The sequence below is a fragment of the Carcharhinus amblyrhynchos genome, chromosome 20, assembly GCF_965287045.1.
Source record: "Carcharhinus amblyrhynchos chromosome 20, sCarAmb.v2.hapA, whole genome shotgun sequence".
NCBI classification, from domain to species: domain Eukaryota; kingdom Metazoa; phylum Chordata; class Chondrichthyes; order Carcharhiniformes; family Carcharhinidae; genus Carcharhinus; species Carcharhinus amblyrhynchos.
In genome coordinates this window covers 49,961,858-49,984,224 of record NC_137343.1, presented here as the reverse complement: position 1 = coordinate 49,984,224, position 22,367 = coordinate 49,961,858, and the positions used below count along the sequence as shown (strand labels likewise).

Genomic DNA, 22,367 nt, shown 5'->3' with positions numbered 1-22,367 from the left:
TATTCAATCCCCCTTGCTATGAAGGCCAGCATCCCATTCGCCTTCCTGATCACCTGGTCCAGAAGCTTAAAAATCCTAAAGCCACTTTGGGAAGCTACAGGGAGAGAGTAAGTGCGTGATGAGTGAGTGATTGGGGCTTGGGTGGTAAGTGAGAGGCACTGTGATAAATTCTTTACAACTGAGGTGTATCCTCAAGAATTCACTGCAGACACTGGGGAACGTAGGTATTTACTGCAGTCTTACTCGCTCCACACTCGAACCAACAACCGCCCTTTCTGGGCGGTTCCTGGGCAGATCACCCCCACACCCAGAGTCACCTGGCCTATTCCCTTCAAGAGATGAAACCCCAACACACATAACAGGGCAGGGCTACGTTCGTGGCCAAGAGTCCCTGGGGAGGGAGTAAGTGGTGTCTACGTGGGCCGCTCTTGGATGTTTCAAGAGTGGCCTAGTACTTCGCGTCATTTGTGTACGCTTAAACCTGGACCAGCAGATGGGCACCACAACAGCTCAGTGACTATCACTGCTAGCTGTGCAGATACATGGATTTGGGCCGGTGTCTGCGGGAGTTTGCGCATTCTCCCCGTGTCTGCGTGGGTTTCCTCCGGGTGCTCCGGTTTCCTCCCACACCCCAAAGATGTGCTCTTAGGCTGATTGGTGTAACAAATTGTCCCTACACTATTCTCCCCTGAATCTGGTTACAATAGGGGTACCACACGGGGCAAGGTAGGTGTAGGAAAATGCTTTGTTAAGATGGCAGCGCGGGCTCGTTGGGCCGAAGGGCCTGTTTCTCGCGCTGTGTTATTCTTTGTTTTTTGCCTTCCATGCCCGCTGGGCACCGCAGGGGCTGGTGTGTGTTATAGACCCTGATAATCACATTTTGATTTAATGTTTTAAGTTTCCTTTGGGCTTTGGTTTCTGTTCGGGCTGTTTCCGCCCCCCCCCCTCCCCTTCCTCTATTGGGGGCTGCCTCCCTTAATTTGTCCCTAAGTTAATTTGAGTTTGTTTTACTCGCTGGGTACACGAAGGAACTACATAACAGGGCAGAGGGTGGTGTGGGGAGGGTGATAGTTAATGTGGGAGTGGGGTGTGGGGGGTGTGGAGGGCTCCAGTGTGTGAAATGTCAGGAGTATAGTTACTAAGGAGCTAGAACTGGTTCTAATCCTAACTTTTCCTGGGTAACTGTTCTGCTGGATACGCCTGAAGCATCTACAAAGCCTCCAACTTTTAACTCACGGGGTGCAATCTTACCGGCCGCTCCCGGAGAATTTAACGCCTAACCGAATCTCCGTTCACTGCGGTGGGTTGGGAAAATCCTGCCGGCGCGGAGAGTAATATTCCAGCCACACAGTTTCAGAAGGTTTTAAATGCAACATAACTGCCCAATGGACGTCAAACCTCCTCAGGCAATTTTCATGCAGTCAGCGAACTTGGAAATGCAAACTGCTTTAAGCTCTCAGAAGGTTTGCCTGAATTTGTTAAAATTTTGCCTGAATTTGTTAAAGTTTTGCCTGAGTTTGTTAAAATTTTACCTGAATTTGTTAAAGTTTTGCCTGAATTAAAATTTTGCTTGAATTTGTTGAAGGTTTACCTGAATTTGTTAAAATTTTGCCTGAATTTGTTAAAGTTTTGCCTGAATTTGTTAAAATTTTACCTGAATTTGTTAAAGTTTTGCCTGAATTAAAATTTTGCTTGAATTTGTTGAAGGTTTACCTGAATTTGTTAAAGTTTTGCCTGAATTTGTTAAAGTTTTGCCTGAATTAAAATTTTGCTTGAATTTGTTGAAGGTTTACCTGAATGTGTTAAAATTTTGCCTGAATTTGTTAAAATTTTACCTGAATTTGTTAAAGTTTTGTCTGAATTTGTTAAAGTTTTGCCTGAATTTGTTAGAGTTTTGCCTGAATTTGTTAGAGTTTTGCCTGAATTAAAATTTTGCTTGAATTTGTTGAAGGTTTACCTGAATTTGTTAAAGTTTTGCCTGAATTTGTTAAAGTTTTGCCTGAATTTGTTAAAGTTTTGCCTGAATTAAAATTTTGCTTGAATTTGTTGAAGGTTTACCTGAATGTGTTAAAATTTTGCCTGAATTTGTTAAAATTTTACCTGAATTTGTTAAAGTTTTGTCTGAATTTGTTAAAGTTTTGCCTGAATTTGTTAGAGTTTTGCCTGAATTTGTTAGAGTTTTGCCTGAATTAAAATTTTGCTTGAATTTGTTGAAGGTTTACCTGAATTTGTTAAAATTTTGCCTGAATTTGTTAAAGTTTTGCCTGAATTTGTTAAAAGTTTGCCTGAATTTTAAAGTTTTGCCTGAATTTGTTAAAGTTTTGCCTGAATTTGTTAAAAGTTTGCCTGAATTTGTTAAAGTTTTGCCTGAATTTGTCAAAGTTTTGCCTGAATTTATTAAACTCCAGTTACAGTAAAGGAACTTTCCCACACTAATCAGTCTTTCACTGACACCCCACTGTGTTCACTGACTCTCCATGGTAATCATTCCTAAACTTTGTAGAATTGTGAAACTAATTGCTTGCAGCAATTATTAAATAAACCCAGTTTACCTCCCACTGGGCAAGAGGGCAGATTTCATTCTCTAAAGGACATTAATGATCCAGCTGGGTTTTTTCCGACAATGGTTTCATGGTCATCAGTAGATTCTTAATTCCAGATTCAATTTAAATCTCACTATCGGCTGTGCTGGAATTTGAACCTGGGTCCCCAGAGCATTACCCTGGGTCTCTGGATTACTGGTCCAGTGACTGTACCACTGCCATTAAGGGGAAGTAGGCGAGGGTGATGGGAGAAGGGTCAAAAGGAACATGAACAGCGTTATGTGTGCCTTGGGTTGAATCACCTGTTCTCGCACCGTACAGAACGAGAGAATTGCTACAGTGCAGGAAGAAACCATTCAGCCCACGTGTCTGTCCCAGCTCTCCAAATAAGCAAGTCAACTACTGCTGCTCTCCGACCCTCTGTCCCCTAACACCGTACATTCTCTGCTCCTCTTCTACTCCATTCTCAAAGATACAAAGTCAATGCTCAGGCTGGACTGGAGTGAATCCTTAAGAACATAAGAAATAGGAGCAGGAGTCGGCCATCTAGCCCTTCGAGCCTGCCCCGCCATTCAATAAGATCATGGCTGATCTGAAGTGGATCAGTTCCACTTTCCTGCTTTCTCCCCTTAATTCCCCTGTCTATCAGAAACCTATATACCCGTGACTTCAATATATTTAGCGAGGCAGCCTCCACCACTTCAACGGGCAGAGAATTCCAGAGATTCACCACCCTTTGAGTAAAGAAGTTCCTCCTCAACTCCGTTCTAAACTGCTCCCCCACTTATCTTGAGGCTGTGCCCTCTAGTCCTGCTGTCCTTTCTAAGCGGGAAGAATCTCCCTACCTCTATCCTATCCATCCCCTTCATTATCTTATACGTCTCTATAAGATCCCCTCTCATCCTTCTAAACTCCAACGAGTACAGACCCAGTCTATTTAGTCCCTCTTCATAGTCCAACGCCCTCATCTCCGGTATCAGCCTAGTAAACCTCCTCTGCACTCCCTCCAAGGCCAAAATATCCTTGCGCAAGTGCGGCGACCAAAACTGCACACATCCTCGCTTGCTCCAAAAACCAAATTCCAATCAAATCTAATTCACAGTCGTCTCAAGAGAGATAAACAAGATCCAAGCTGACAGGATGAGGCACTGAACCCCTTCTTGGGCTTGGTCTGTTGGTTGATCTTGGCCTAAAGGCTGAAAAGTGATAGCCTCACCATTCTAATGAGATAGAGCAAATTCAGGCAAACCTTTAACAAATTCAGGCAAAATTTTAACAAATTCAGGCAAACCTTTAGCAAATTCAGGCAAACCTTTAACAAATTCAGGCAAAATTTTAACAAATTCAGGCAAACCTTTAGCAAATTCAGGCAAACCTTTAACAAATTCAGGCAAAATTTTAACAAATTCAGGCAAAATTTTAGCAAATTCAGGCAAACCTTTAACAAATTCAGGCAAAATTTTAACAAATTCAGGCAAACCTTTAGCAAATTCAGGCAAACCTTTAACAAATTCAGGCAAAATTTTAACAAATTCAGGCAAACCTTTAGCAAATTCAGGCAAACCTTCAACAAATTCAAGCAAAAGTTTAACAAATTCAGTCGCGTCGCATTTTAAATACCTGTCTTAGGCCCTTCCAAATGCCTTGATCTGAACCGGCCCTCCGGGACACGTAGGTGTCCCAGGCATTAACCATTGCGTAACCAATCCTCCCGAAAAAATTCCCATGACTGTTTCAGGGAGAATTCAGGAAGATTTCCCTGCTGCTCCCATCAGCAATATTCTTCAATCTATATTACTAAAGCATTAGTCACTGCTGTATTGCTACTGAGGGAGTTTACTGTATGCAAATTGGCTGCCCTGATTCCTGTATCACAACAGTGACTCCACACCGGGAGTATGTCATTAATTGTTTCAGGATATTCAGGGGCTGGGAAAAGTGTTTTGTAAATACGAGACTCTTTTACTCCGTCACTGTATAACACATACCCACAAACTCATAGCTACACACTTAATTATACAGACACACACGTGCTACACGGTAGCACAGCGGGTTAGCACTGCTGCTTCACAGCTCCAGGGGACCTGGGTTCGATTCCTGGCTTGGGTCACTGTCTGTGTGGAGTTTGCACATTCTCCTCGTGTCTGCATGGGTTTCCTCCGGTTTAAGAACATAAGAAATAGGAGCAGGAGTAGGTCTTTGAGCCTGCCCCGCCATTCAATAAGATCATGGCTGATCTGAAGTGGATCAGTTCCACTTTCCCGCTTTCTCCCCTTAATTCCCCTGTCTATCAGAAACCTATCTACCCGTGACTTCAATATATTTAGCGAGGCAGCCTCCACCACTTCAACGGGCAGAGAATTCCAGAGATTCACCACCCTTTGAGTGAAGAAGTTCCTCCTCAACTCTGATCTAAACTGCCCCCCCCTTATCTTGAGGCTGTGCCCTCTAGTCCTGCTGTCCTTTCTAAGCAGGAAGAATCTCTCTACCTCTATCCTATCCATCTCCTTCATTATCTTATACGTCTCTATAAGATCCCCCCTCAGCCTTCTAAACTCCAACGAGTACAGACCCAGTCTATTTAGTCTCTCTTCATAGTCCAACCCCCTCAACTCTGGTATCAGCCTAGTGAATCTCCTCTGCACTCCCTCCAAGGCCAAAATATCCTTGCGCAAGTGCGGCGACCAAAACTGCACACAGTACTCCAGCTGCGGCCTCACCAGTGCCCTGTAGTACCTTGGAGCGTTCTCCAAGGGGGCCTTCACGACACACGACAGCGCAGAGTCGCTGAGCAGAGACTGATAGCCAAGTTCCACACACATGAGGACGGTCTCAACCGGGACCTTGGGTTCATGTCGCACTATCTGTAACCCCCAGGACTTGCCTGGGTTTGCAAAACCTCACTTACTGTACTGTCTGGAGACAATACACATCTCTTTAACCTGTGATCAGTGCTTCTTCCACTCACATTGTCAGCCACTTTAAGACTTGAATAGCAGGTTAGGTGTAAAGATTCACATTCTAATCAGTAACCTGTAAACTGTCTGTGCTGTTATATGCTCTGTCTGAGGCCAGAACTCTCCATTCACCTGACGAAGAGGGGAATCCTCGAAAGCTTGTGAGTTTACTACCAAATAAATCGGTTGGACTTAAACCTGGTGTTGTCAGACTTCTTACAAGGTTATATAAGGCATTGGTGAGGCTGAATTTAGAGTATTGCGTACAGTTTTGGTTACAGGAAGGATGTAAATAAGGTTGAAAGAGTGCAGAGAAGGTTCACAAGGATGTTACCGGGAAGCTGAGTTACAGAGAGATTGAATAGGTTAGGACTTTATTCCCTGGAGAATGAGGGGAGATTTGATAGATGTGAATAAGGTGAGATGGGTATAGATAGAGTGAATGCAAGCAGGCTTTTCCCACTGAGGCTAGGGGAGAAAATAAACCAGAGGGCATGGGTTAAGGGGAAAAGTTTAAAGGGAATATTAGGGGGGGGTTCTTCACACAGAGAGTGGTGGGAATGTCGGATAAATGCGGGGTCACTTTTAACATTTAAGAAAATCTTGGACAGGTTCATGGATGAGAGGGGTGTGGAGGGATATGGTTCAAGTGCAGGTCAGTGGGACTAGGCAGAAAAATGGTTCGGCACAGACAAGAAGGGCCTGCTTCTGAGCTGTAATGTTCTATGTGGTTTGCACGCGTAGATTCAAAATAACAACAACAGGTTTATTGAGGAGCTGTCACCCGTACAGAACATGAAATGAAACTGTGAAACACCCCAATGACATCACCACCAAATTATCTGACCGGCTCTTAAAGCAATCATACAACCACTTAAACACGTAGCAGCTGTTAACATTTAAAGTTATGTGTCAGCCTGGTTCAGTAGGGATACCCTTGTTTCTTGTTAGTCAGCTCTAGGTACAAATCTAAACCCAGGAAGATGAACACAAAGTTCAATTGATACTTCAGTGCAGTTCTGAGGGAGTGCTACATTGTTGATTTGCTACCTTTCCAATGAGACATTGGCAGTCTGCCGTACCAAATCCATTCAGATTGACACCCGAGTAACAAGTTGAAAATCGATTCCTACATTACAGGTGCAAAGTTCATAGAATCATAGAGCCCTACACTGCAGAAAGAGGCCCTTCGGCCCATCGAGTCTGCACCAAACACAATCCCACCCAGGCCCTACTCCCATATCCCCACATATTACGCCCACTAATCTACGCATCCCTGGACACTAAGGGGCAATTTCTTAGCACGGCCAATCAACCTAACCCACACATCTTTGGACTGTGGGAGGAAACCGGAGCACCCGGAGGAAACCCACGCAGACACGGGGAGAATGTGCAAACTCCACACACACACAGTGACCCGAGCCAGGAATCGAACCCAGGACCCTGGAGCTGTGAAGCAGCAGTGCTAACCCACTGTGCTACCGTCTCGCCCAGCGAAAGGAGGCAAGTTTAAAGGGAATGTTAAGGGGGGGGGCAGGGGGCTCCTTCACGCAGAACTGAAGTTCCCCAGTGACGTGATGGATGAACAAAAGCTCTCAAAAACACATTCCTCTCGCAGTTTGTTTTTGGTACAACAGGCACATGGTCCACATGGGCATCAAAGATCAAGGCAGAATCTTTATGAGGCAACCAAAATGTAGAAAAGGAGGACTTTGAGAAAATGTTTGTAAGAGACGGGGGTAAGGGGATAAAAATTTCGGAAAATAAGACTCAGTTCACTCAAGGTTTTGCCCTTTCTTGAGGGCCTGGCCTCCATCAGGCAGGCTTACAGGACTCAGTTCTATGACCCCCCCCTGCCCCATTCCTGTTGCCATCAATCTGGAAGGGTGTGGAAACAGGAAATAGCTCATGACCCTATTAGCAGTTATCCCAATGTTATTGGCTCCAAAGTAGAGTTGAACATTCCAGATGATTTTGACAAAGTCAAGCCAACTTCTAAAGGCAGTATGGATGACACTAGCTTCAGGAGTGTTGCTATCTCTGGGGGAACCTTTCTCTGGTGATGGAGTGGGTAAGTTCAAAAGGTGTTGTGAACTTGACATTTCATAATGAAGTCTTATATGATAAGTTAAATATGACTTTATTGCAGTGAGGCAGTAACCATTAAATTGAGTAACATTGTGAAAGTGGAGAAGTCTTCCGATGCATTAGAGTACATTACCCATGGAGAAAGTGTTTGACTGCATTGGTCAATATTGAAATTCAGATTTGATTCTGTCTGTCCCTTATTCTGTCACCTTTTGATTGAGTAATAGCTCAGACATCTTTTTGACTACTTCAAAGCTTGAACACAAGGTTAAATACTTTGAATTACGTCAAATGCTTTAATGTATACAGCTCTGGAGGTTTTGTTGACAAAGTTGCACAATTGAACTTTATTATAGTAGCTTGGTTGAGCTCTGACTTCACTAATGATTCCATTCAGCAAGGAATGATGACAGAGTCATTCCATAAATTATTACAACTGCTGAGCTACAACATCACTAATTGATTCCACTCAGCAGGGATTGTTGACACAGCCATCAGGGGGACTGTGAATTTATTTATATTGATAGTTTGATGAGTTCCTTCTAAGATAGTGGCATTTTAAGATGGGTTTGAATGACAATATTTTGACTTTTAATAGGATAACATTTTTTTGAATTACTGTACATTTATTTTTACAGTTTTACAAACATCTTAAAGGGTTTCCAAGTGTTATTAGAGTGCTCAGGAGTTCTGTCATTGACACTGAGTGAATGGGCTTAAGGGAATCGGGGGAAATGAAGGCTATATGGGGATTTGGGTGGGTGGAAAAGAGTTGGGGGGGTGTTGGGTAAGTGTTAGGGGGCCTCACACCCATTTTCTGAACTGGGTCATTGTTCCAGGAAATGAAGACACCCCTTTTTAACCCGGCATCCACCCCACCACACGGCCCATTCCCGCCATCCCGCTATGCAGTTACAAGGAATGGCCAGCAGGAGGCAGGTTCACAACTGGAGTAAAAGGGCTCCAATCGCAGCTCCCGTCTCCAAGATGGAAATCAGGCCCCACTCCTATCCCCACGGAGAGAGACCTCAGGGGGCCAGATCAAAGAAGAGCAGGAGATATCCCCGTGATAGCCTGGCTAATTGAGAGAATCATAAATAGATTGTGGAATGAGAAACTCAGAAAGAGGCCATTTAGCTGATAGTGCCTGGGTTGACTTGTTCAAAAAGTTAGCTAATGGCTCTGTGTTTGCTCAGTGCGATCGATCCTTTCCCTTCAGGCACTTTTACCCAATTCTATCTGGAAAATTACTATTACAGTTGATCACAGCCCATTCTGGGAGACACAAGTGTTTCCTTGTTTCACTTCTGGGTGTTTTTTCTTGCCAATGAACTTGAATCCGTGCCCTCTGATTACCGACTGCTCTGCCAATGGAAAGTTTCTCTTTATTTATTCTGTCAAGGGCAATTTCTTCACCCAGAGGGTGGTGAGTGTCTGGAAAGGAGCGGCTAGAGTTACTGGTAGAGGCGGGTACAATTTTCTCTTTCAAAAAGTGGGTACCCTGGGATATGGGCCAAATGTGGGCAACTAGGGCTAGCTTGTGGTTAAAAATAAAGGGCAGCGTAGACAATTAGGGCTGAAGAACATAAGAAATAGGAGCAGGAGTTGGCCATCTAGCCCTTCGAGCCTGCCCCGCCATTCAATAAGATCATGGCTGATCTGAAGTGGATCAGTTCCACTTTCCCGCTTTCTCCCCTTAATTCCCCTGTCTATCAGAAACCTATCTACCCGTGACTTCAATATATTTAGCGAGGTAGCCTCCACCACTTCAACGGGCAGAGAATTCCAGAGATTCACCACCCTTTGAGTGAAGAAGTTCCTCCTCAACTCCGTTCTAAACCGCCCCCTCTTTATCTTGAGGCTGTGCCCCCTAGTCCTACTGTCCTTTCTGAGCGGGAAGAGTCTCTCCACCTCTATCCTATCCATCCCATTCATCATCTTATATGTCTCAATGAGATCTCCCCTCATTCTTCTAAACTCTAACGAGAACAAGCCTAGTTTATTCAGCCTCTCCTCATAGCTCAACCCCCTCAACTCCGGTATCAGCCTAGTAAACCTCCTCTGCACTCCCTCCAAGGCCAAAATATCCTTGCGTAAGTACGGCGACCAAAACTGCACACAGTACTCCAGCTGCGGCCTCACCAATGCCCTGTACAGCTGCAGCAAGACCTCCCTACTTTTATATTCAATCCCCTTCACTATGAAGGCCAGCATCCCATTCGCCTTCCTGACCACCTGCTGCACCTGCAAGCTGGGTTTTTGCGACTCATGCACAAGGACGCCCAGGTCCCTCTGCACCGTCGCCTGCTGCAGTTTTTCGCCACGTAAGTAATAGTTATCTTGAGGCTGTGCCCTCGAGGGCCTGTTTCCACGCTGTAGATCTCTATGTCTCTATAAGCCACTGTTGTTAACCTGTGTTCCTGCTTAAATCTGGTGTCATTCCAAGTTCTGTTGTCTGTGTGCTTGTTTACACTGATATGCTGACGGCAGGGAGATCTGTGGGGATGTGAGCTGTGAGCAGGACACAAAGAGACTACATTCGAGTAATAGGAATGAAAAAAAACCAGAATCTTTTTTCGAAAGTTCAGAGTGACTTTGATGTACTCTTAAAAAGAACACGGCAAGTTAGATAGAGCAAGCAATTATAAAAGCAAACAGCATGTTGGCATTTTTTGCAAGGGGAGTGGAGTAGAATGAGTGTGGAGCTTTTCGGTGTCCAGATCACCAACAACCTGTCCTGGGCACCCCCATGCTGACACTATACTTAAGAAAGCCCCACCAACGCCTCTACTTTCTTAGCAAACTAAAGAAATTTGTCATGTCAGCTACGACTTAACATAGAACATAGAACACTACAGCACAAACAGGCCCTTCGGCCCACAAGTTGCACTGATCATATCCCTACCTACCAAGCCATAGACCTATCTGTAACTCCCAATCCCATTAGATCCCATATACTCATCCAGAAGTCTCTTAAAAGACCCCAGCGAGTTCGCCTCCACCACTGCCAATGGCAGCCGATTCCACTCACTCACCACCCTCTGAGTGAAAAACTTACCCCTAACATCTCCTCTGTACCTGCTCCCCAGCACCTTAAACCTGTGTCCTCTCGTAGCGACCATTTCAGCCCTGGGAAATAGCCTCTGAGAATCCACCCTATCTATTCCTCTCAACATTTTATAAACCTCTATCAGGTCACCTCTCATCCTTCGTCTCTCCAGGGAGAAGAGACCCAGCTCCCTCAACCTATCCTCATAAGGCATGTCTCCCAATCCAGGCAACATCCTTGTAAATCTCCTCTGCACCCTCTCAATAGCTTCCACATCCTTCCTGTAGTGAGGCGACCAGAACTGCGCACAGTATTCCAAGTGGGGTCTGACAAGGGTCTTATAAAGTTGCAGCATTACCTCCCGACTCCTAAACTCAATCCCTCGATTAATGAAGGCCAGTACACCATACGCCTTCTTGACCACATCCTCCACCTGCGAGGCCAATTTGAGCGTCCTATGTACCCAGACCCCACTAAAGGCTCTCACCAACTTTTACAGATGTACCATAGAAAGCATTCTTTCCGGTTGTATCACAGCTTGGTATGGGCTCCTGCTCTGCCCAACACCGCAAGGAACTCCAAAGGGATGCGGATGAAGCCCAGTCCATCAGGCAAGCCAGCCTCCCATCCATTGTCTACACTTCCCCCTGCCTTGGCAAAGCAGCCAACATAATCACACACCCCGGACATCCTCTCTTCCAAATTCTTCCGTCGGAAAAGCCTGAGGAACCAACTCACAGGATGTTTTGATGTTAGTTCTCAGAGGGGGGACCAATCTCCGCTTTATAACAATACCAATAGATGGAGCAATGGCAAGGACTATGCAATGATATCACATCGAGAGAGAGACAAAGACAGTATCTTCTCAATGTTAAGCAGGATAATTCACCATTAATGGAAGAAGTCTTGGTAGTGTCGACGAGCAGAGAGATCTCGGGGTACATGTGCATAGCTCCCTGAAAGTTGGCACCCAGGTTGATAAGGTTGTTAAGAAGGCATACGGTGTGTTAGCTTTTATTGGTAGAGGGATTGAATTTCGGAGCCGTGAGGTCATGTTACAGCTGTACAAAACTCTGGTGCGGCCGCACTTGGAGTATTGTGTACAGTTCTGGTCGCCGCATTATAAGAAAGATGTGGAGGCATTGGAAAGGGTGCAGAGGAGGTTTACCAGGATGTTGCCTGGTATGGTGGGAAGGTCTTATGAGGAAAGGCTGAGGGACTTGAGGTTATTTTTGTTAGAGAGAAGAAGGTTACGAGGTGACCTAATTGAGGCATACAAGATGATCAGAGGGTCAGATAGGGTGGACAGTGAGAGCCTTTTTCCTCGGATGGTGATGGCTAACACGAGGGGACATAGCTTTAAATTAAGGGGTGGTAATTATAGGACGGATGTCAGAGGTAGGTTCTTTACTCAGAGGGTAGTAAGGGCGTGGAATGCCCTGCCTGCAGCAGTTGTGGACTCGCCAACTTTAAGGGCGTTCAAATGGTCAGTGGATAGGGACATGGATAACATTGGAATAGTTTAGGGTAGAGGGTCATTAGATTGGTTCCACTGGTCGGCGCAACATTGAGGGCCGAAGGGCCTGTACTGAGCTGTAATGTTCTATATCGCAGAATATTTTGTTGCCCCTGGAAGTTTTTCTGTAAAGTGTTTGTCTGAGGTAGCAAACCACGCTACACAGGATGTGACTCAAAATTCAGAATTTGCCTTGGCATGTTGCATTTTTCTGAATCTTCTTTCAATGCAATTACAGTCTAACATGAACTAACACACTCCGTACATGTTATCGAACAAAAGATTGCATATTCCAGAAATTTTAAATGAAACAAAAACAGGAACATTGCAGGAACATTCAACAGGTGAGGCAATATCATTCCAGCTTCTATCTCCCACAGCCTTTTGTGTGGCACCTTCATAAATGCCTTCTGAAAATCCGATGTCTAATGGTTCCCTTGTATCTACCCAATCGTTGCATCCTCAAAAACTCGAATAAAATTTGTCAAATGTGGTATCCCCTTTGTGCATGCCACCTAGTTTTTAAACTTAGCTAATCCCAACTGCCCGCATTTGGTCCATATCCCTCTATACCCCACCGTACCCATGTAACTATCTAAATGCTTTCTAAATCGTACCCGCCTCTACTACTCCCTCTGACAGCTTGTTCCACCCTCTGGGTGAAAAAATTGCCCCTCTGGACGCTTTTGTATCTCTCCCCTCTCACCTTAAACCTATGCCCTCTAGTTTTAGACTCCCCTACCTTTGGGAAAAGATATTGACTATCTAACTGATCTGTGCCCCTCATTATTTTATAGATTTCTATAAAATCACCCCTCAGCCTCCTACGCTCCAGAGAAAACAGTCCCAGTCTATCCAGCCTCTCCTTATAACTCAATCCATCAAGTCCCAGTAGCATCCTAATAAATCTTTCCTGCACTCTTTCTAGTTTAATAATATCCTTTCCATAATAGGGTGACCAGAACTGCAAACAGTGTGGCCTGACCAATGTCTTGTACAACTTCAACAAGACGTCCCAACTCCTGTATTCAATGTTCTGATCGATGAAACCAAGCATGCCGAATGCCTTCTTCACCACTCTGGACACCTGTGACTCCACTTTCAAGGAGCTATGAACCTACATCCCTAGATCTCTTTGTTCTGTAACTCTCCCCAACACCCTACCATTAACTGAGTAAGTCCTGCCCTGGTTCGATCAACCAAAATGCATCACCTCGCATTTGTCTAAATTAAACTCCATCTGCCGTTCGTCAGCCCACTGGCCCAATTGATCAAGATCCCATTGCAATCGGAGACAACTTTCTTCACTGTCCACTATGCCACTAATCTTGGCGCCATCTGCAAACTTACTAACCATGCCTCCTAAATTCTCATCCAAATCATTAATATAAATGACAAATAACAGTGGACCCAGCACTGATCCCTGTGGCATATTGCTTGTCGCAAGCTTCAGTTAGAAAGACAACCCTCTAAACTACCCTCTGTCTTCTGTCATCAAGCTAATTTTGTATCCAATTGGCTACCTCACCCTGGATCCCACAAGATTTAACATTATGCAACAACCTACCTTGTCAAAGGCCTTACTAAAATCCACGTAGACAATATCAACTGCACTGCCTTTCTTGGTTGCCCTTAAATAAACTCAATCAAAGACATGATTTTCCACTCACAAAGCCATGCTGACTGTCCCCAATCAGTCCTTGTGTCTCTAAATGCCTGTAGATCCTGCCTCTCAAAATATCTTCCAATAATTTATCTAACACAGATGTGAGGCTCACTGCCCTGTAGTTCCCAGGCTTTTCCCTGCAGCGCTTTTTAAACAAAGGCCACCCTCCAATCTTCAGGGACCTCACCCGTGACTATCGATGATTCAAATATCTCTGCTAGGGGACTCGCAATTTCCTCCCTAGCCTCCCACAATATCCTGGGATACACTTCATCAGGTCCTGGGGGTTTATCTACCTGGATGCTCTTTAAGACTTCCAGCACCTCCTTATCTGTAATGTGTACACTCCTCAAGTAGGGACGGCACGGTAGCACAGTGGGTTAGCACTGCTGCTTCACAGCTCCAGGGTCCTGGGTTCAATTCCCGGCTCGGATCACTGCCTGTTTGCACATTCTCCTCGTGTCCATGTGAGTTTCCTCTGGGTGCTCTGGTTTCCTCCCATCCAAAGATGTGTGGGTTAGGATGATTGGCCGTGCTAAAATTGCCCCTTAGCGTCCTGAGATGCGTAGGTTAGTGGGATTCTCTTCTGTCTCCCTCCTGCTTTGGGTCCCAGTTAAACTAGTGGCTCAGGCAAATCTCCCTACCAGCCCCCTCCAGTTCAGGTGTAAACCATCCTTCTTGAACAGGTCAACCCTTCCCCAGAAGAGTCCCAATGATCCACAAACCTAAATCCCTGCCTCCTGCACCAGCTCTCAAGCCACACATTTGTCTGCCTAATCTTCCTATTCCTACTCTTTCCAGCATGAGGCACTGGCGGTTACTACCCTCAAGGTCCTGCACTTTAGCCTTCTGCCTAACTCTCTATATTCACACTTCAGGACCTCATCCTGATACCTATATCGTTGGTACCAATGTGTACAACGACCTCTGGTTGCTCACCCTCCCCACTGAGAATGTCCTGTAATCGCTCAGAGATGTCCTTGACCCGGGAGGCAGCACACCATCCTGGAGTCTCGATTGCGGCCACAGAAGTGCCTGTCCATGCCTCTAACTAGCCAGTCTCCTATTACTACTGCTCACTTGCTCTTTGCCTGATCTTGGTCTATAACAGAACCAGGAGCGGTGCCACTGCTCTGGCTGCTGCTGGTGTCTTCCCCTGATGGGCTATCCCCCTCAACAGTATCCAAATAGGTCTGTGAGGGGAACAGCCACAGGAGACTCCTGCACTACACACCTGCCTCTCCGAGCAATCATCCATCTGACTGAACCCGTGATGTGACAGGATCCTGTAACTAGTGGCTATCACATTCTCTGCCCCCTGTACGCTCCGCAGTTCGGCTGCCGTTCGAACCGTGAGGAGCCGCAGCTGGACACACCTCCTGCAGACCAGGGTGTCAGGGAGGCTAGATTGATTTCCCACATCTGGCAGGAGGAGCATACCGCTGCCATCACTGCCCTTTTACAGATGCTTTTCAAAGTGCATGGCTAAGGCTTCCTTGATAACACCTTCCAAACACAAGACCGCCTCCATCTAGAAGAACCAGGGCAGCGGATAAATGGGAACGTCGCCACCTGCAAGTTCTCCTCCAAGCCACTCACCATCCTGACTTGGAAATATATCGCTGCTCCTTCACAGTCCACTGGGTCAAAGCCCTAGAGTTCTCTCCCTAACGGCACTGTGGGTCAGCCCACACCACTTGGACAGCAGCGATTCAAGAAGGCTGCTCACCACCACCTTCTCAAGGGCAGTCAGGGATGGGCAATAAATGCTGTCCCAGCCAGCGATGCCCCACATCCCACAAATGAATCAAAAAAAAATAAAGGGGTGATCTTTCCAAAGAAACCCAGAAGTGCTGAAGGAGCATGAAAACAGGAGCGATTCATGCCCATTTTTTCAGCTAGCTTTCAGACATGACATAGAACATAGAACATAGAACACTACAGCACAAACAGGCCCTTCGGCCCACGAGTTGCGCCGATCACATCAACTCCTATCTATAACCCCCAATCCCATAAAACCCCATATACTCATCCAGAAGTCTTTTAAAAGACCCCAGCGAGTTCGCCTCCACCACCACTGACGGCAGCCGATTCCATTCACTCACCACCCTCTGAGTGAAAAACTTACCCCTAACATCACTTCTGTACTTTCCTCCCCGCACCTTAAACCTGTGTCCTCTTGTAGCGACCATTTCAACCTGGGGAAATAGCCTCTGAGAATCCACCCTATCTATTCCTCTCAACATTTTATAAACATCTATGGCACTTAGTGCAAAAAAAGGGGGGCAAAGTGTGATTCATGCCAGTAGGTGGAGTTAATGGAGTCCGTGCTCGCCAGAAAGCCAGCTGCTCGGGTTACAGGGCACTATCACGCACGTGCAAATCTCTCTGTTCTGTGCAACAGAACACAGGGAAGTCTGTCAGGTCCACTCGGCCCCCAGGTATCGCCTGCACCCCTCCTCCCCACTGCTAGCCTCCCTGGCTGATCGCACCCCTCCCCACAACACAGGAAACCCCACCATCCATCCCCCCTCCATCACTGACCTCCCGGCCGATGGCCCCCACCCACAGATATTCGCCCCCCCCCCAGCCCCACTGGATATCTGCAGTCAGATCACCCCCAAAATACTTATTCAATGTCTCTGCCATATCCTTATTCCCCGTGATCATTTCTCCAGCCTCTGCCTCTAACTGAACTAGTTTAACTACTCTCCTCCTTTCCAAAGTCTTGTAAAAGCTTTGCTTATGTTCCTGGCTAGTTTCTTTCCATGTCCTATTTTGCAATTTGCTGATTTCTAAAATAGCGGCAAACCTAAGGCTTTCCACTATTCTGTGGAATATTTTAAACCTCTTCTTTTGATCTAACTTTGTCCTAAGTTCTCCAGTAAGCCGTGGGTAGGTCTTCCTCACTGGGTTTTAGTTTATTAGTGGAGTCTATTTTTGTTTAGTATTTGAATTGTTTCTTTAAATATTTCCCAATGTTTATTTATGGTGACAGATTTTGGTCTATTTACCCAATTTACTCTATCATGTCTCTATAATTAGATTTATGTACGCAGTTTTAAATGTTTTGTTGTCACTGTTCCTTCCTTCTCAATGAATGCTTGGTATGGGCTCCTGCTCCGCTCAAGAAACTACAAAAGGTTGTGACTGCAGCCCAATCCGTTAAGCAAACCAGACTCCCATCCATTGGCTCTGCCTCCACTTCCCAGTATAATTAAGGGCCCCCACGTACCCCGGACATTCTCTCTTCTCCTGTCGGGAAAAACACACAAAAGCCTGAGAATCACGTACCGACCGACTCAAGAACAGCTTCTTCCCTGCTGCCGTCAGACTTTTGAATGGACCTGCCTCGTATTAAGTTGATCTTTCTCTAGCTATGACTGTGACGCGACATTCCGCACTCTCTCCTTTCCTTCTCTATGAACGGTATTCTTTGATGGCGCGCAAGGAACAATACTTTTCATTGTATACTAATACGCGTGACAACAATAAATCAAATCAAAATCAGTCGGATTACAAAGAGGCGAGCTACATCATATGCTTTAGTGATGGTTTCCACTTTAATTTACACAATGTTGGTTATGTCAAAGAGACACATATAAAAAAGCTGATATCTGCTAGCGATGTAGATATCAACCGTGGACCATCTTGGAGTTAAAAGACTGTGGTTTCAAACCCCAATGGGGGAAAACTTAACCATAGAACCTTACAGTGCAGAAAGAGTCCCTTCGGCCCATCGAGTCTGCACCGATAACTATCCCACCCAGGCCCTACCCCCATATCCCTACATATTATACCCACTAATCCCTCTAACCTACGCATCCCTGGACACTAAGGGGCAATTTCTTAGCATGGCCAATCAACTTAATCTTTGGACTGTGGGAGGAAACCGGAGTACCCGGGGGAAACCCATGCAGACACGGGGAGAATGTGCAAACTCCACACGCAGACAGTGACCCGAGCCGGGAATCGAACCCAGGAGCTGTGGAGCAGCAGTGCTAACCCACTGTGCTACCGTGCCTCCCCTCCAGTAGAAACTCCAGTTGACACTGCCAGTATTTTAGTCGCACAGTGGGTTGGCACTGCTGCCTCACAGCGCCAGGGACCCAAGTCCCACTCCCGACTTGGGTCACCGTCTGTGTGGAGTCTGCACATTCTCCCTGTGTCTGTGTGGGTTTCCGCCTGTTTCCTCCCACAGTCTGAAAGAAGTGCGGGTTAGGTGGATAGACCCTTAGTGTCCTAGGGTGTCTGATTTAGGGGAATTAGCGGGGTAAATAGCAAGACTCCAAGTAGCCCCATTACACAGCAAGACTCCAGAGTCACCATACACAGACTCCAACCCTTTAGCATGGGCTAGGGTGGTAGACGGGCCTGGAAAAGATGCTCTGTCAGAGGATCAGTGCAGACTCTCTCTGTATTGTACGGTTGAGGGGGTGAGGGATTTGGATGAGGTGATCTGGTCAGTTTGCAGTTTGTGGGATTTTCCTCTGCATATACCGGCTGTTCCACTTTGCGCATCACAGTCCAAACGACACTAGCTGGAAAGATCACCCGATGTTGTAAAAGACGTTACATCATTAACAGTACCATTTCCTGCTCTCAATACCAAGCCACATCAGGCAGGTAGCCTCACCAGGGGAAAGGCTTCTGGAAACGATTATATACACATGTCTGGAGACACTAGCTCATTGAATTCTGCGTCCACGTATGTAATGATTAAACAGTCTGAAAGCGGCTTTATTATGGAGAGGCTGTCTGGAGAATCGCCAGCCCCACACAGCAAAACCCCAATCCCAAACACTCCCCCTAAATACAGATCACAGCACCAACCCCCAGAGCCACTCAGTGGGCAGCATCGAGACCGAGACTGACGCGTGAATTTGCCAGTAAACAAGCTTGTTAAAATACTCCTGGAATGTTCTTAAAGGATTTAGGCATTTTGGATTTTACCCTTCGTTTGAATTCTCAGGAGTTCTCTGAAGATCTTGTCAGCCTCCAATGAATGTCAGGGTGGCGGGGGGGGGAGCTAAAGGGTTGGAGTCTGTGAATGGTGACTCTGGAGTCTTGCTGTGTAATGGGGCTACTTGGAGTCTTGCTGTGTAATGGGGCTACTTGGAGTCTTGCTGTGTAATGGGGCTACTGGAGTCCTGCTGTGTAATGGGGCTACTTGAAGACTTGCTGTGTAATGGGGCTACTGGAGTCTTGCTGTGTAATGGGGCTACTGGAGTCTTGCTGTGTAATGGGGCTACTGGAGTCTTGCTGTGTAATGGGGCTACTTGGAGACTTGCTGTGTAATGGGGCTACTGGAGTCCTGCTGTGTAATGGGGCTACTTGAAAACTTGCTGTGAAATGGGGCTACTGGAGTCTTGCTGTGTAATGGGGCTACTGGAGTCTTGCTGTGTAATGGGGCTACTGGAATATTGCTGTGTAATGGGGTATGGAGTCTTGCTGTGTAATGGGGTATGGGGTCTTGTTGTGTAATGAGGTATGGGGTCTTGCTGTGTAATGGGGTATGGAGTCTTGCTGTGTAATGGGGTAAAGAGTCTTGCTGTGCAATGGGATATGGTCTTGCTGTGTAATGGGGCTATGGAGTCTTGCTGTGTAATGGGGCATGGAGTCTTCCTGTGTAATAGGATATGGGCTCTTGCTGTGTAATGGGTATGGAGCCTTGCTGTGTAATGGGATATGGGCTCTTGCTGTGTAATGGGCTATGGAGTCTTGCTGTGTAATGGGGTATGGGGTCTTCCTGTGTAATATGGTATGGGGTCTTGCTGTATAATGGGTTTGCGGTCTTGCAGTGTGATGGGCTATGGAGTTGCTGAGTACTGGGTATGGAGTCTTGCTGTGTAATGGGGCCAATGGAGTCTTGCTGTGTAATGGGGTATGGGGTCTTGCTGTGTAATGAGGTATGGAGTCTTGCTGTGTAATGGGGTATGGAATCTTGCTGTATAATGGGGTATGGAGTCTTGCTGTGTAATGGGGTATGGTCTTGCTGTGTGATGGGCTATGGAGTCTTGCTGTGCAATGGCGCTATGAAGTCTTGCTGTGTAATGAGGCCACTGGAGTCTTGCTGTGTAATGGGATATGGGGTCTTGCTGTGTAATCGGCTATGGAGTCCTGCTGTGTAATGGGGTATGGAGTCTTGCTGTGTAATGGGATATGGGGTCTTGCTGTGTAATGGGGTATGGTCTTGCTGTGTAATGGGGTATGGAGTCTTGCTGTGTAATGGGGTATGGAGTCTTGCTGTGTAATGGGGTATGGAGTCTTGCTGAGTAATGGGGTATGGAGTCCTGCTGTGTAATGGACTATGGAGTCTTGCTGTGTAATGGGGTATGGTCTTGCTGTGTAATGGGGTATGGAGTCCTGCTGTGTAATGGGGTATGGAGTCTTGCTGTGTAATGGACTATGGAGTCTTGCTGTGTAATCGGGTATGGGGTCTTGCTGTGTAATGGTGTATGGAGTCCTGCTGTGTAATGGGATATGGAGTCTTGCTGTGTAATGGGGCATGGAGTCTTGCTGTGTAATGGGGTATGGATTCTTGCTGTGTAATGGGATATGGAGTCCTGCTGTGTAATGGGGCATGGAGTCTTGCTGTGTAATGGGGTATGGAGTCTTGCTGTGTAATGGGGCATGGAGTCTTGCTGTGTAATGGGGTATGGAGTCCTGCTGTGTAATGGGGTATGGAGTCCTGCTGTGTAATGGGGCATGGAGTCTTGCTGTGTAATGGGGTATGGGGTCTTGCTGTGTAATGGGGCATGGAGTCTTGCTGTGTAATGGGGTATGGGGTCTTGCTGTGTAATGGGGCATGGAGTCTTGCTGTGTAATGGGGTATGGAGTCTTGCTGTGTAATGGAGTATGGAGTCTTGCTGTGTAATGGGGTATGGAGTCTTGCCGTGTAATGGGGTATGGAGTCTTGCTGTGTAATGGGGTATGGAGTCTTGCTGTGTAATGGGGTACGGCTCTTACCTGCCGATCTCTGAGCATCGCTGGGAATCGGCCGCCACCGCAGCTTTGGGGAACACGTTGTCCCCCTGGCACCGCACTCTCCACAGCAGCAGCAGCACCGTGAGGACGGCCAGCAGCACCGCCACCAACAACAGCACCACACAGCAGCAACTCCTCCGGGTCTTCATCCTCCCGTCCCGGGGCTCCGCGCTCTCCTGTCCCGCGGCTCCGCACTCTCCTGTCCCGGGGCTCCGCACCCTCTGTCAGCGCTCTCTACCCGGGGCTCTGCACCCTTCCGTCCCGGGGCTCCGCACCCTCTGTCTCGGGGCTCCACACCCACTGTGTCGGGGCTCCGCACCCTTCGTCAGCGCTCTCTATCCGGAGCTCTGCACCCTCGTGTTCCGGAGCTCTGCACCCTCGTGTCCCGGGGCTCTGCACCCTCCCGTACCGGGGCTCCGTACCCTCTGTGCCGGGCCTCTGTACCCTCTGTCCCGGGGCTCCGTACCCTCTGTCAGTGCTCTCTATCCGGGGCTCCGCACCTTCAAGTCCCGGGGCTCTGCTGTCTGCCTATCGCTCTCTCCCTGTCGCAGTGTTCCTCTCTGCGTGACTGGATCTTTCACTCCGGCTGTCCTGCCTCTCCCTGTGCGTACTTATTTCTGCGTTTCTCTTTTTCCCTCCTTCTCCCTCGCTCTCCTTTTATTTCTGTCTCAGATCCCTCGGTCATAGTGACCGTCCCTCTCAGCTCCAATATTCCTCGCCTCCAGTCGGAGAGGGCGGGGAGAATGTTCTTTTCGCTGGAATTGCTGGTGCAGACTTTGCATTCCCTGCTGACTTACTAACCGTGTTCAGTTCAGTCATTGGGAGCTGAAACCCACTGTTACCCCCGTTGGGTAGCTTTTTTTTCCCCAAAAATATACTTTATTCATAAAAATCTCAAATAAACCATTGCAAATCTACATGTCTTTGAATTGCCTACAGTGCAGAATTAAAACTTTTTACAGAAATTACAATAACATTTCAAAACTTAAAACTAAATACGTGCCTCAAAAATTACTGTGTGCCATTATTGCTCAGATTGGCACACAGTTACTGGCGCTTTAATGGTGCCTGCTCCATTTGTTAGACATGAGAACAGCACAAGTCTCCTCACCTACGAGCTTCACTTTCGCTCTGTCCAGTCCCTTTCTGAGCTCTGAACCTCTGTCCACTCGCTCATCACTGCCTTGGATACCGATCCCTGGAGTTCCTTTCTCAACTCTTTCACCTCCGTTTTTGTTTTATCATTACACCAGGTTGTGTGTATCTTTGGCTAGGCCAGCATTTATTGCCCATTACTAATTGCCCCTGAGATGTTGGTAAGCTGCAGTGCCCGTGGTGTCGGTACACCCACAGTGTTACAAAGAACAACAGAGCACAGGAAACAGGCCCTTCGGCCCCACAAGCCCGCGCTGCCCATTCTAACACTCAGTGAGTGCCTCATTCCCATACTTCTTGTACCCACGTGTCGAGGAAACTCCTAGCTCAGAATAACTCAGGCAGAGACGTTCAGAGTCAGGCGTCAGGAGAGTTTATTGTCATGATACCATGGAGAGTACACCTC

At 46.8% G+C, this 22,367-nt stretch overlaps 1 protein-coding gene across 2 annotated transcripts in view; it reads right to left on the bottom strand.

The window, feature by feature from the left end:
- Positions 1-21,518, bottom strand: part of ggt5b (gamma-glutamyltransferase 5b) — an 88,224-nt gene extending 66,706 nt beyond the window's left edge. For both annotated transcript variants that reach the window (XM_080208587.1, XM_080208588.1), the window contains exon 1: positions 20,789-21,518. In XM_080208587.1, the coding sequence (XP_080064713.1) occupies positions 20,789-20,955 (167 nt within the window). In that variant the 5' untranslated portion in view covers positions 20,956-21,518. The remainder of the gene's footprint in view (positions 1-20,788) is intronic.
- Positions 21,519-22,367: the final 849 nt, after the last annotated feature.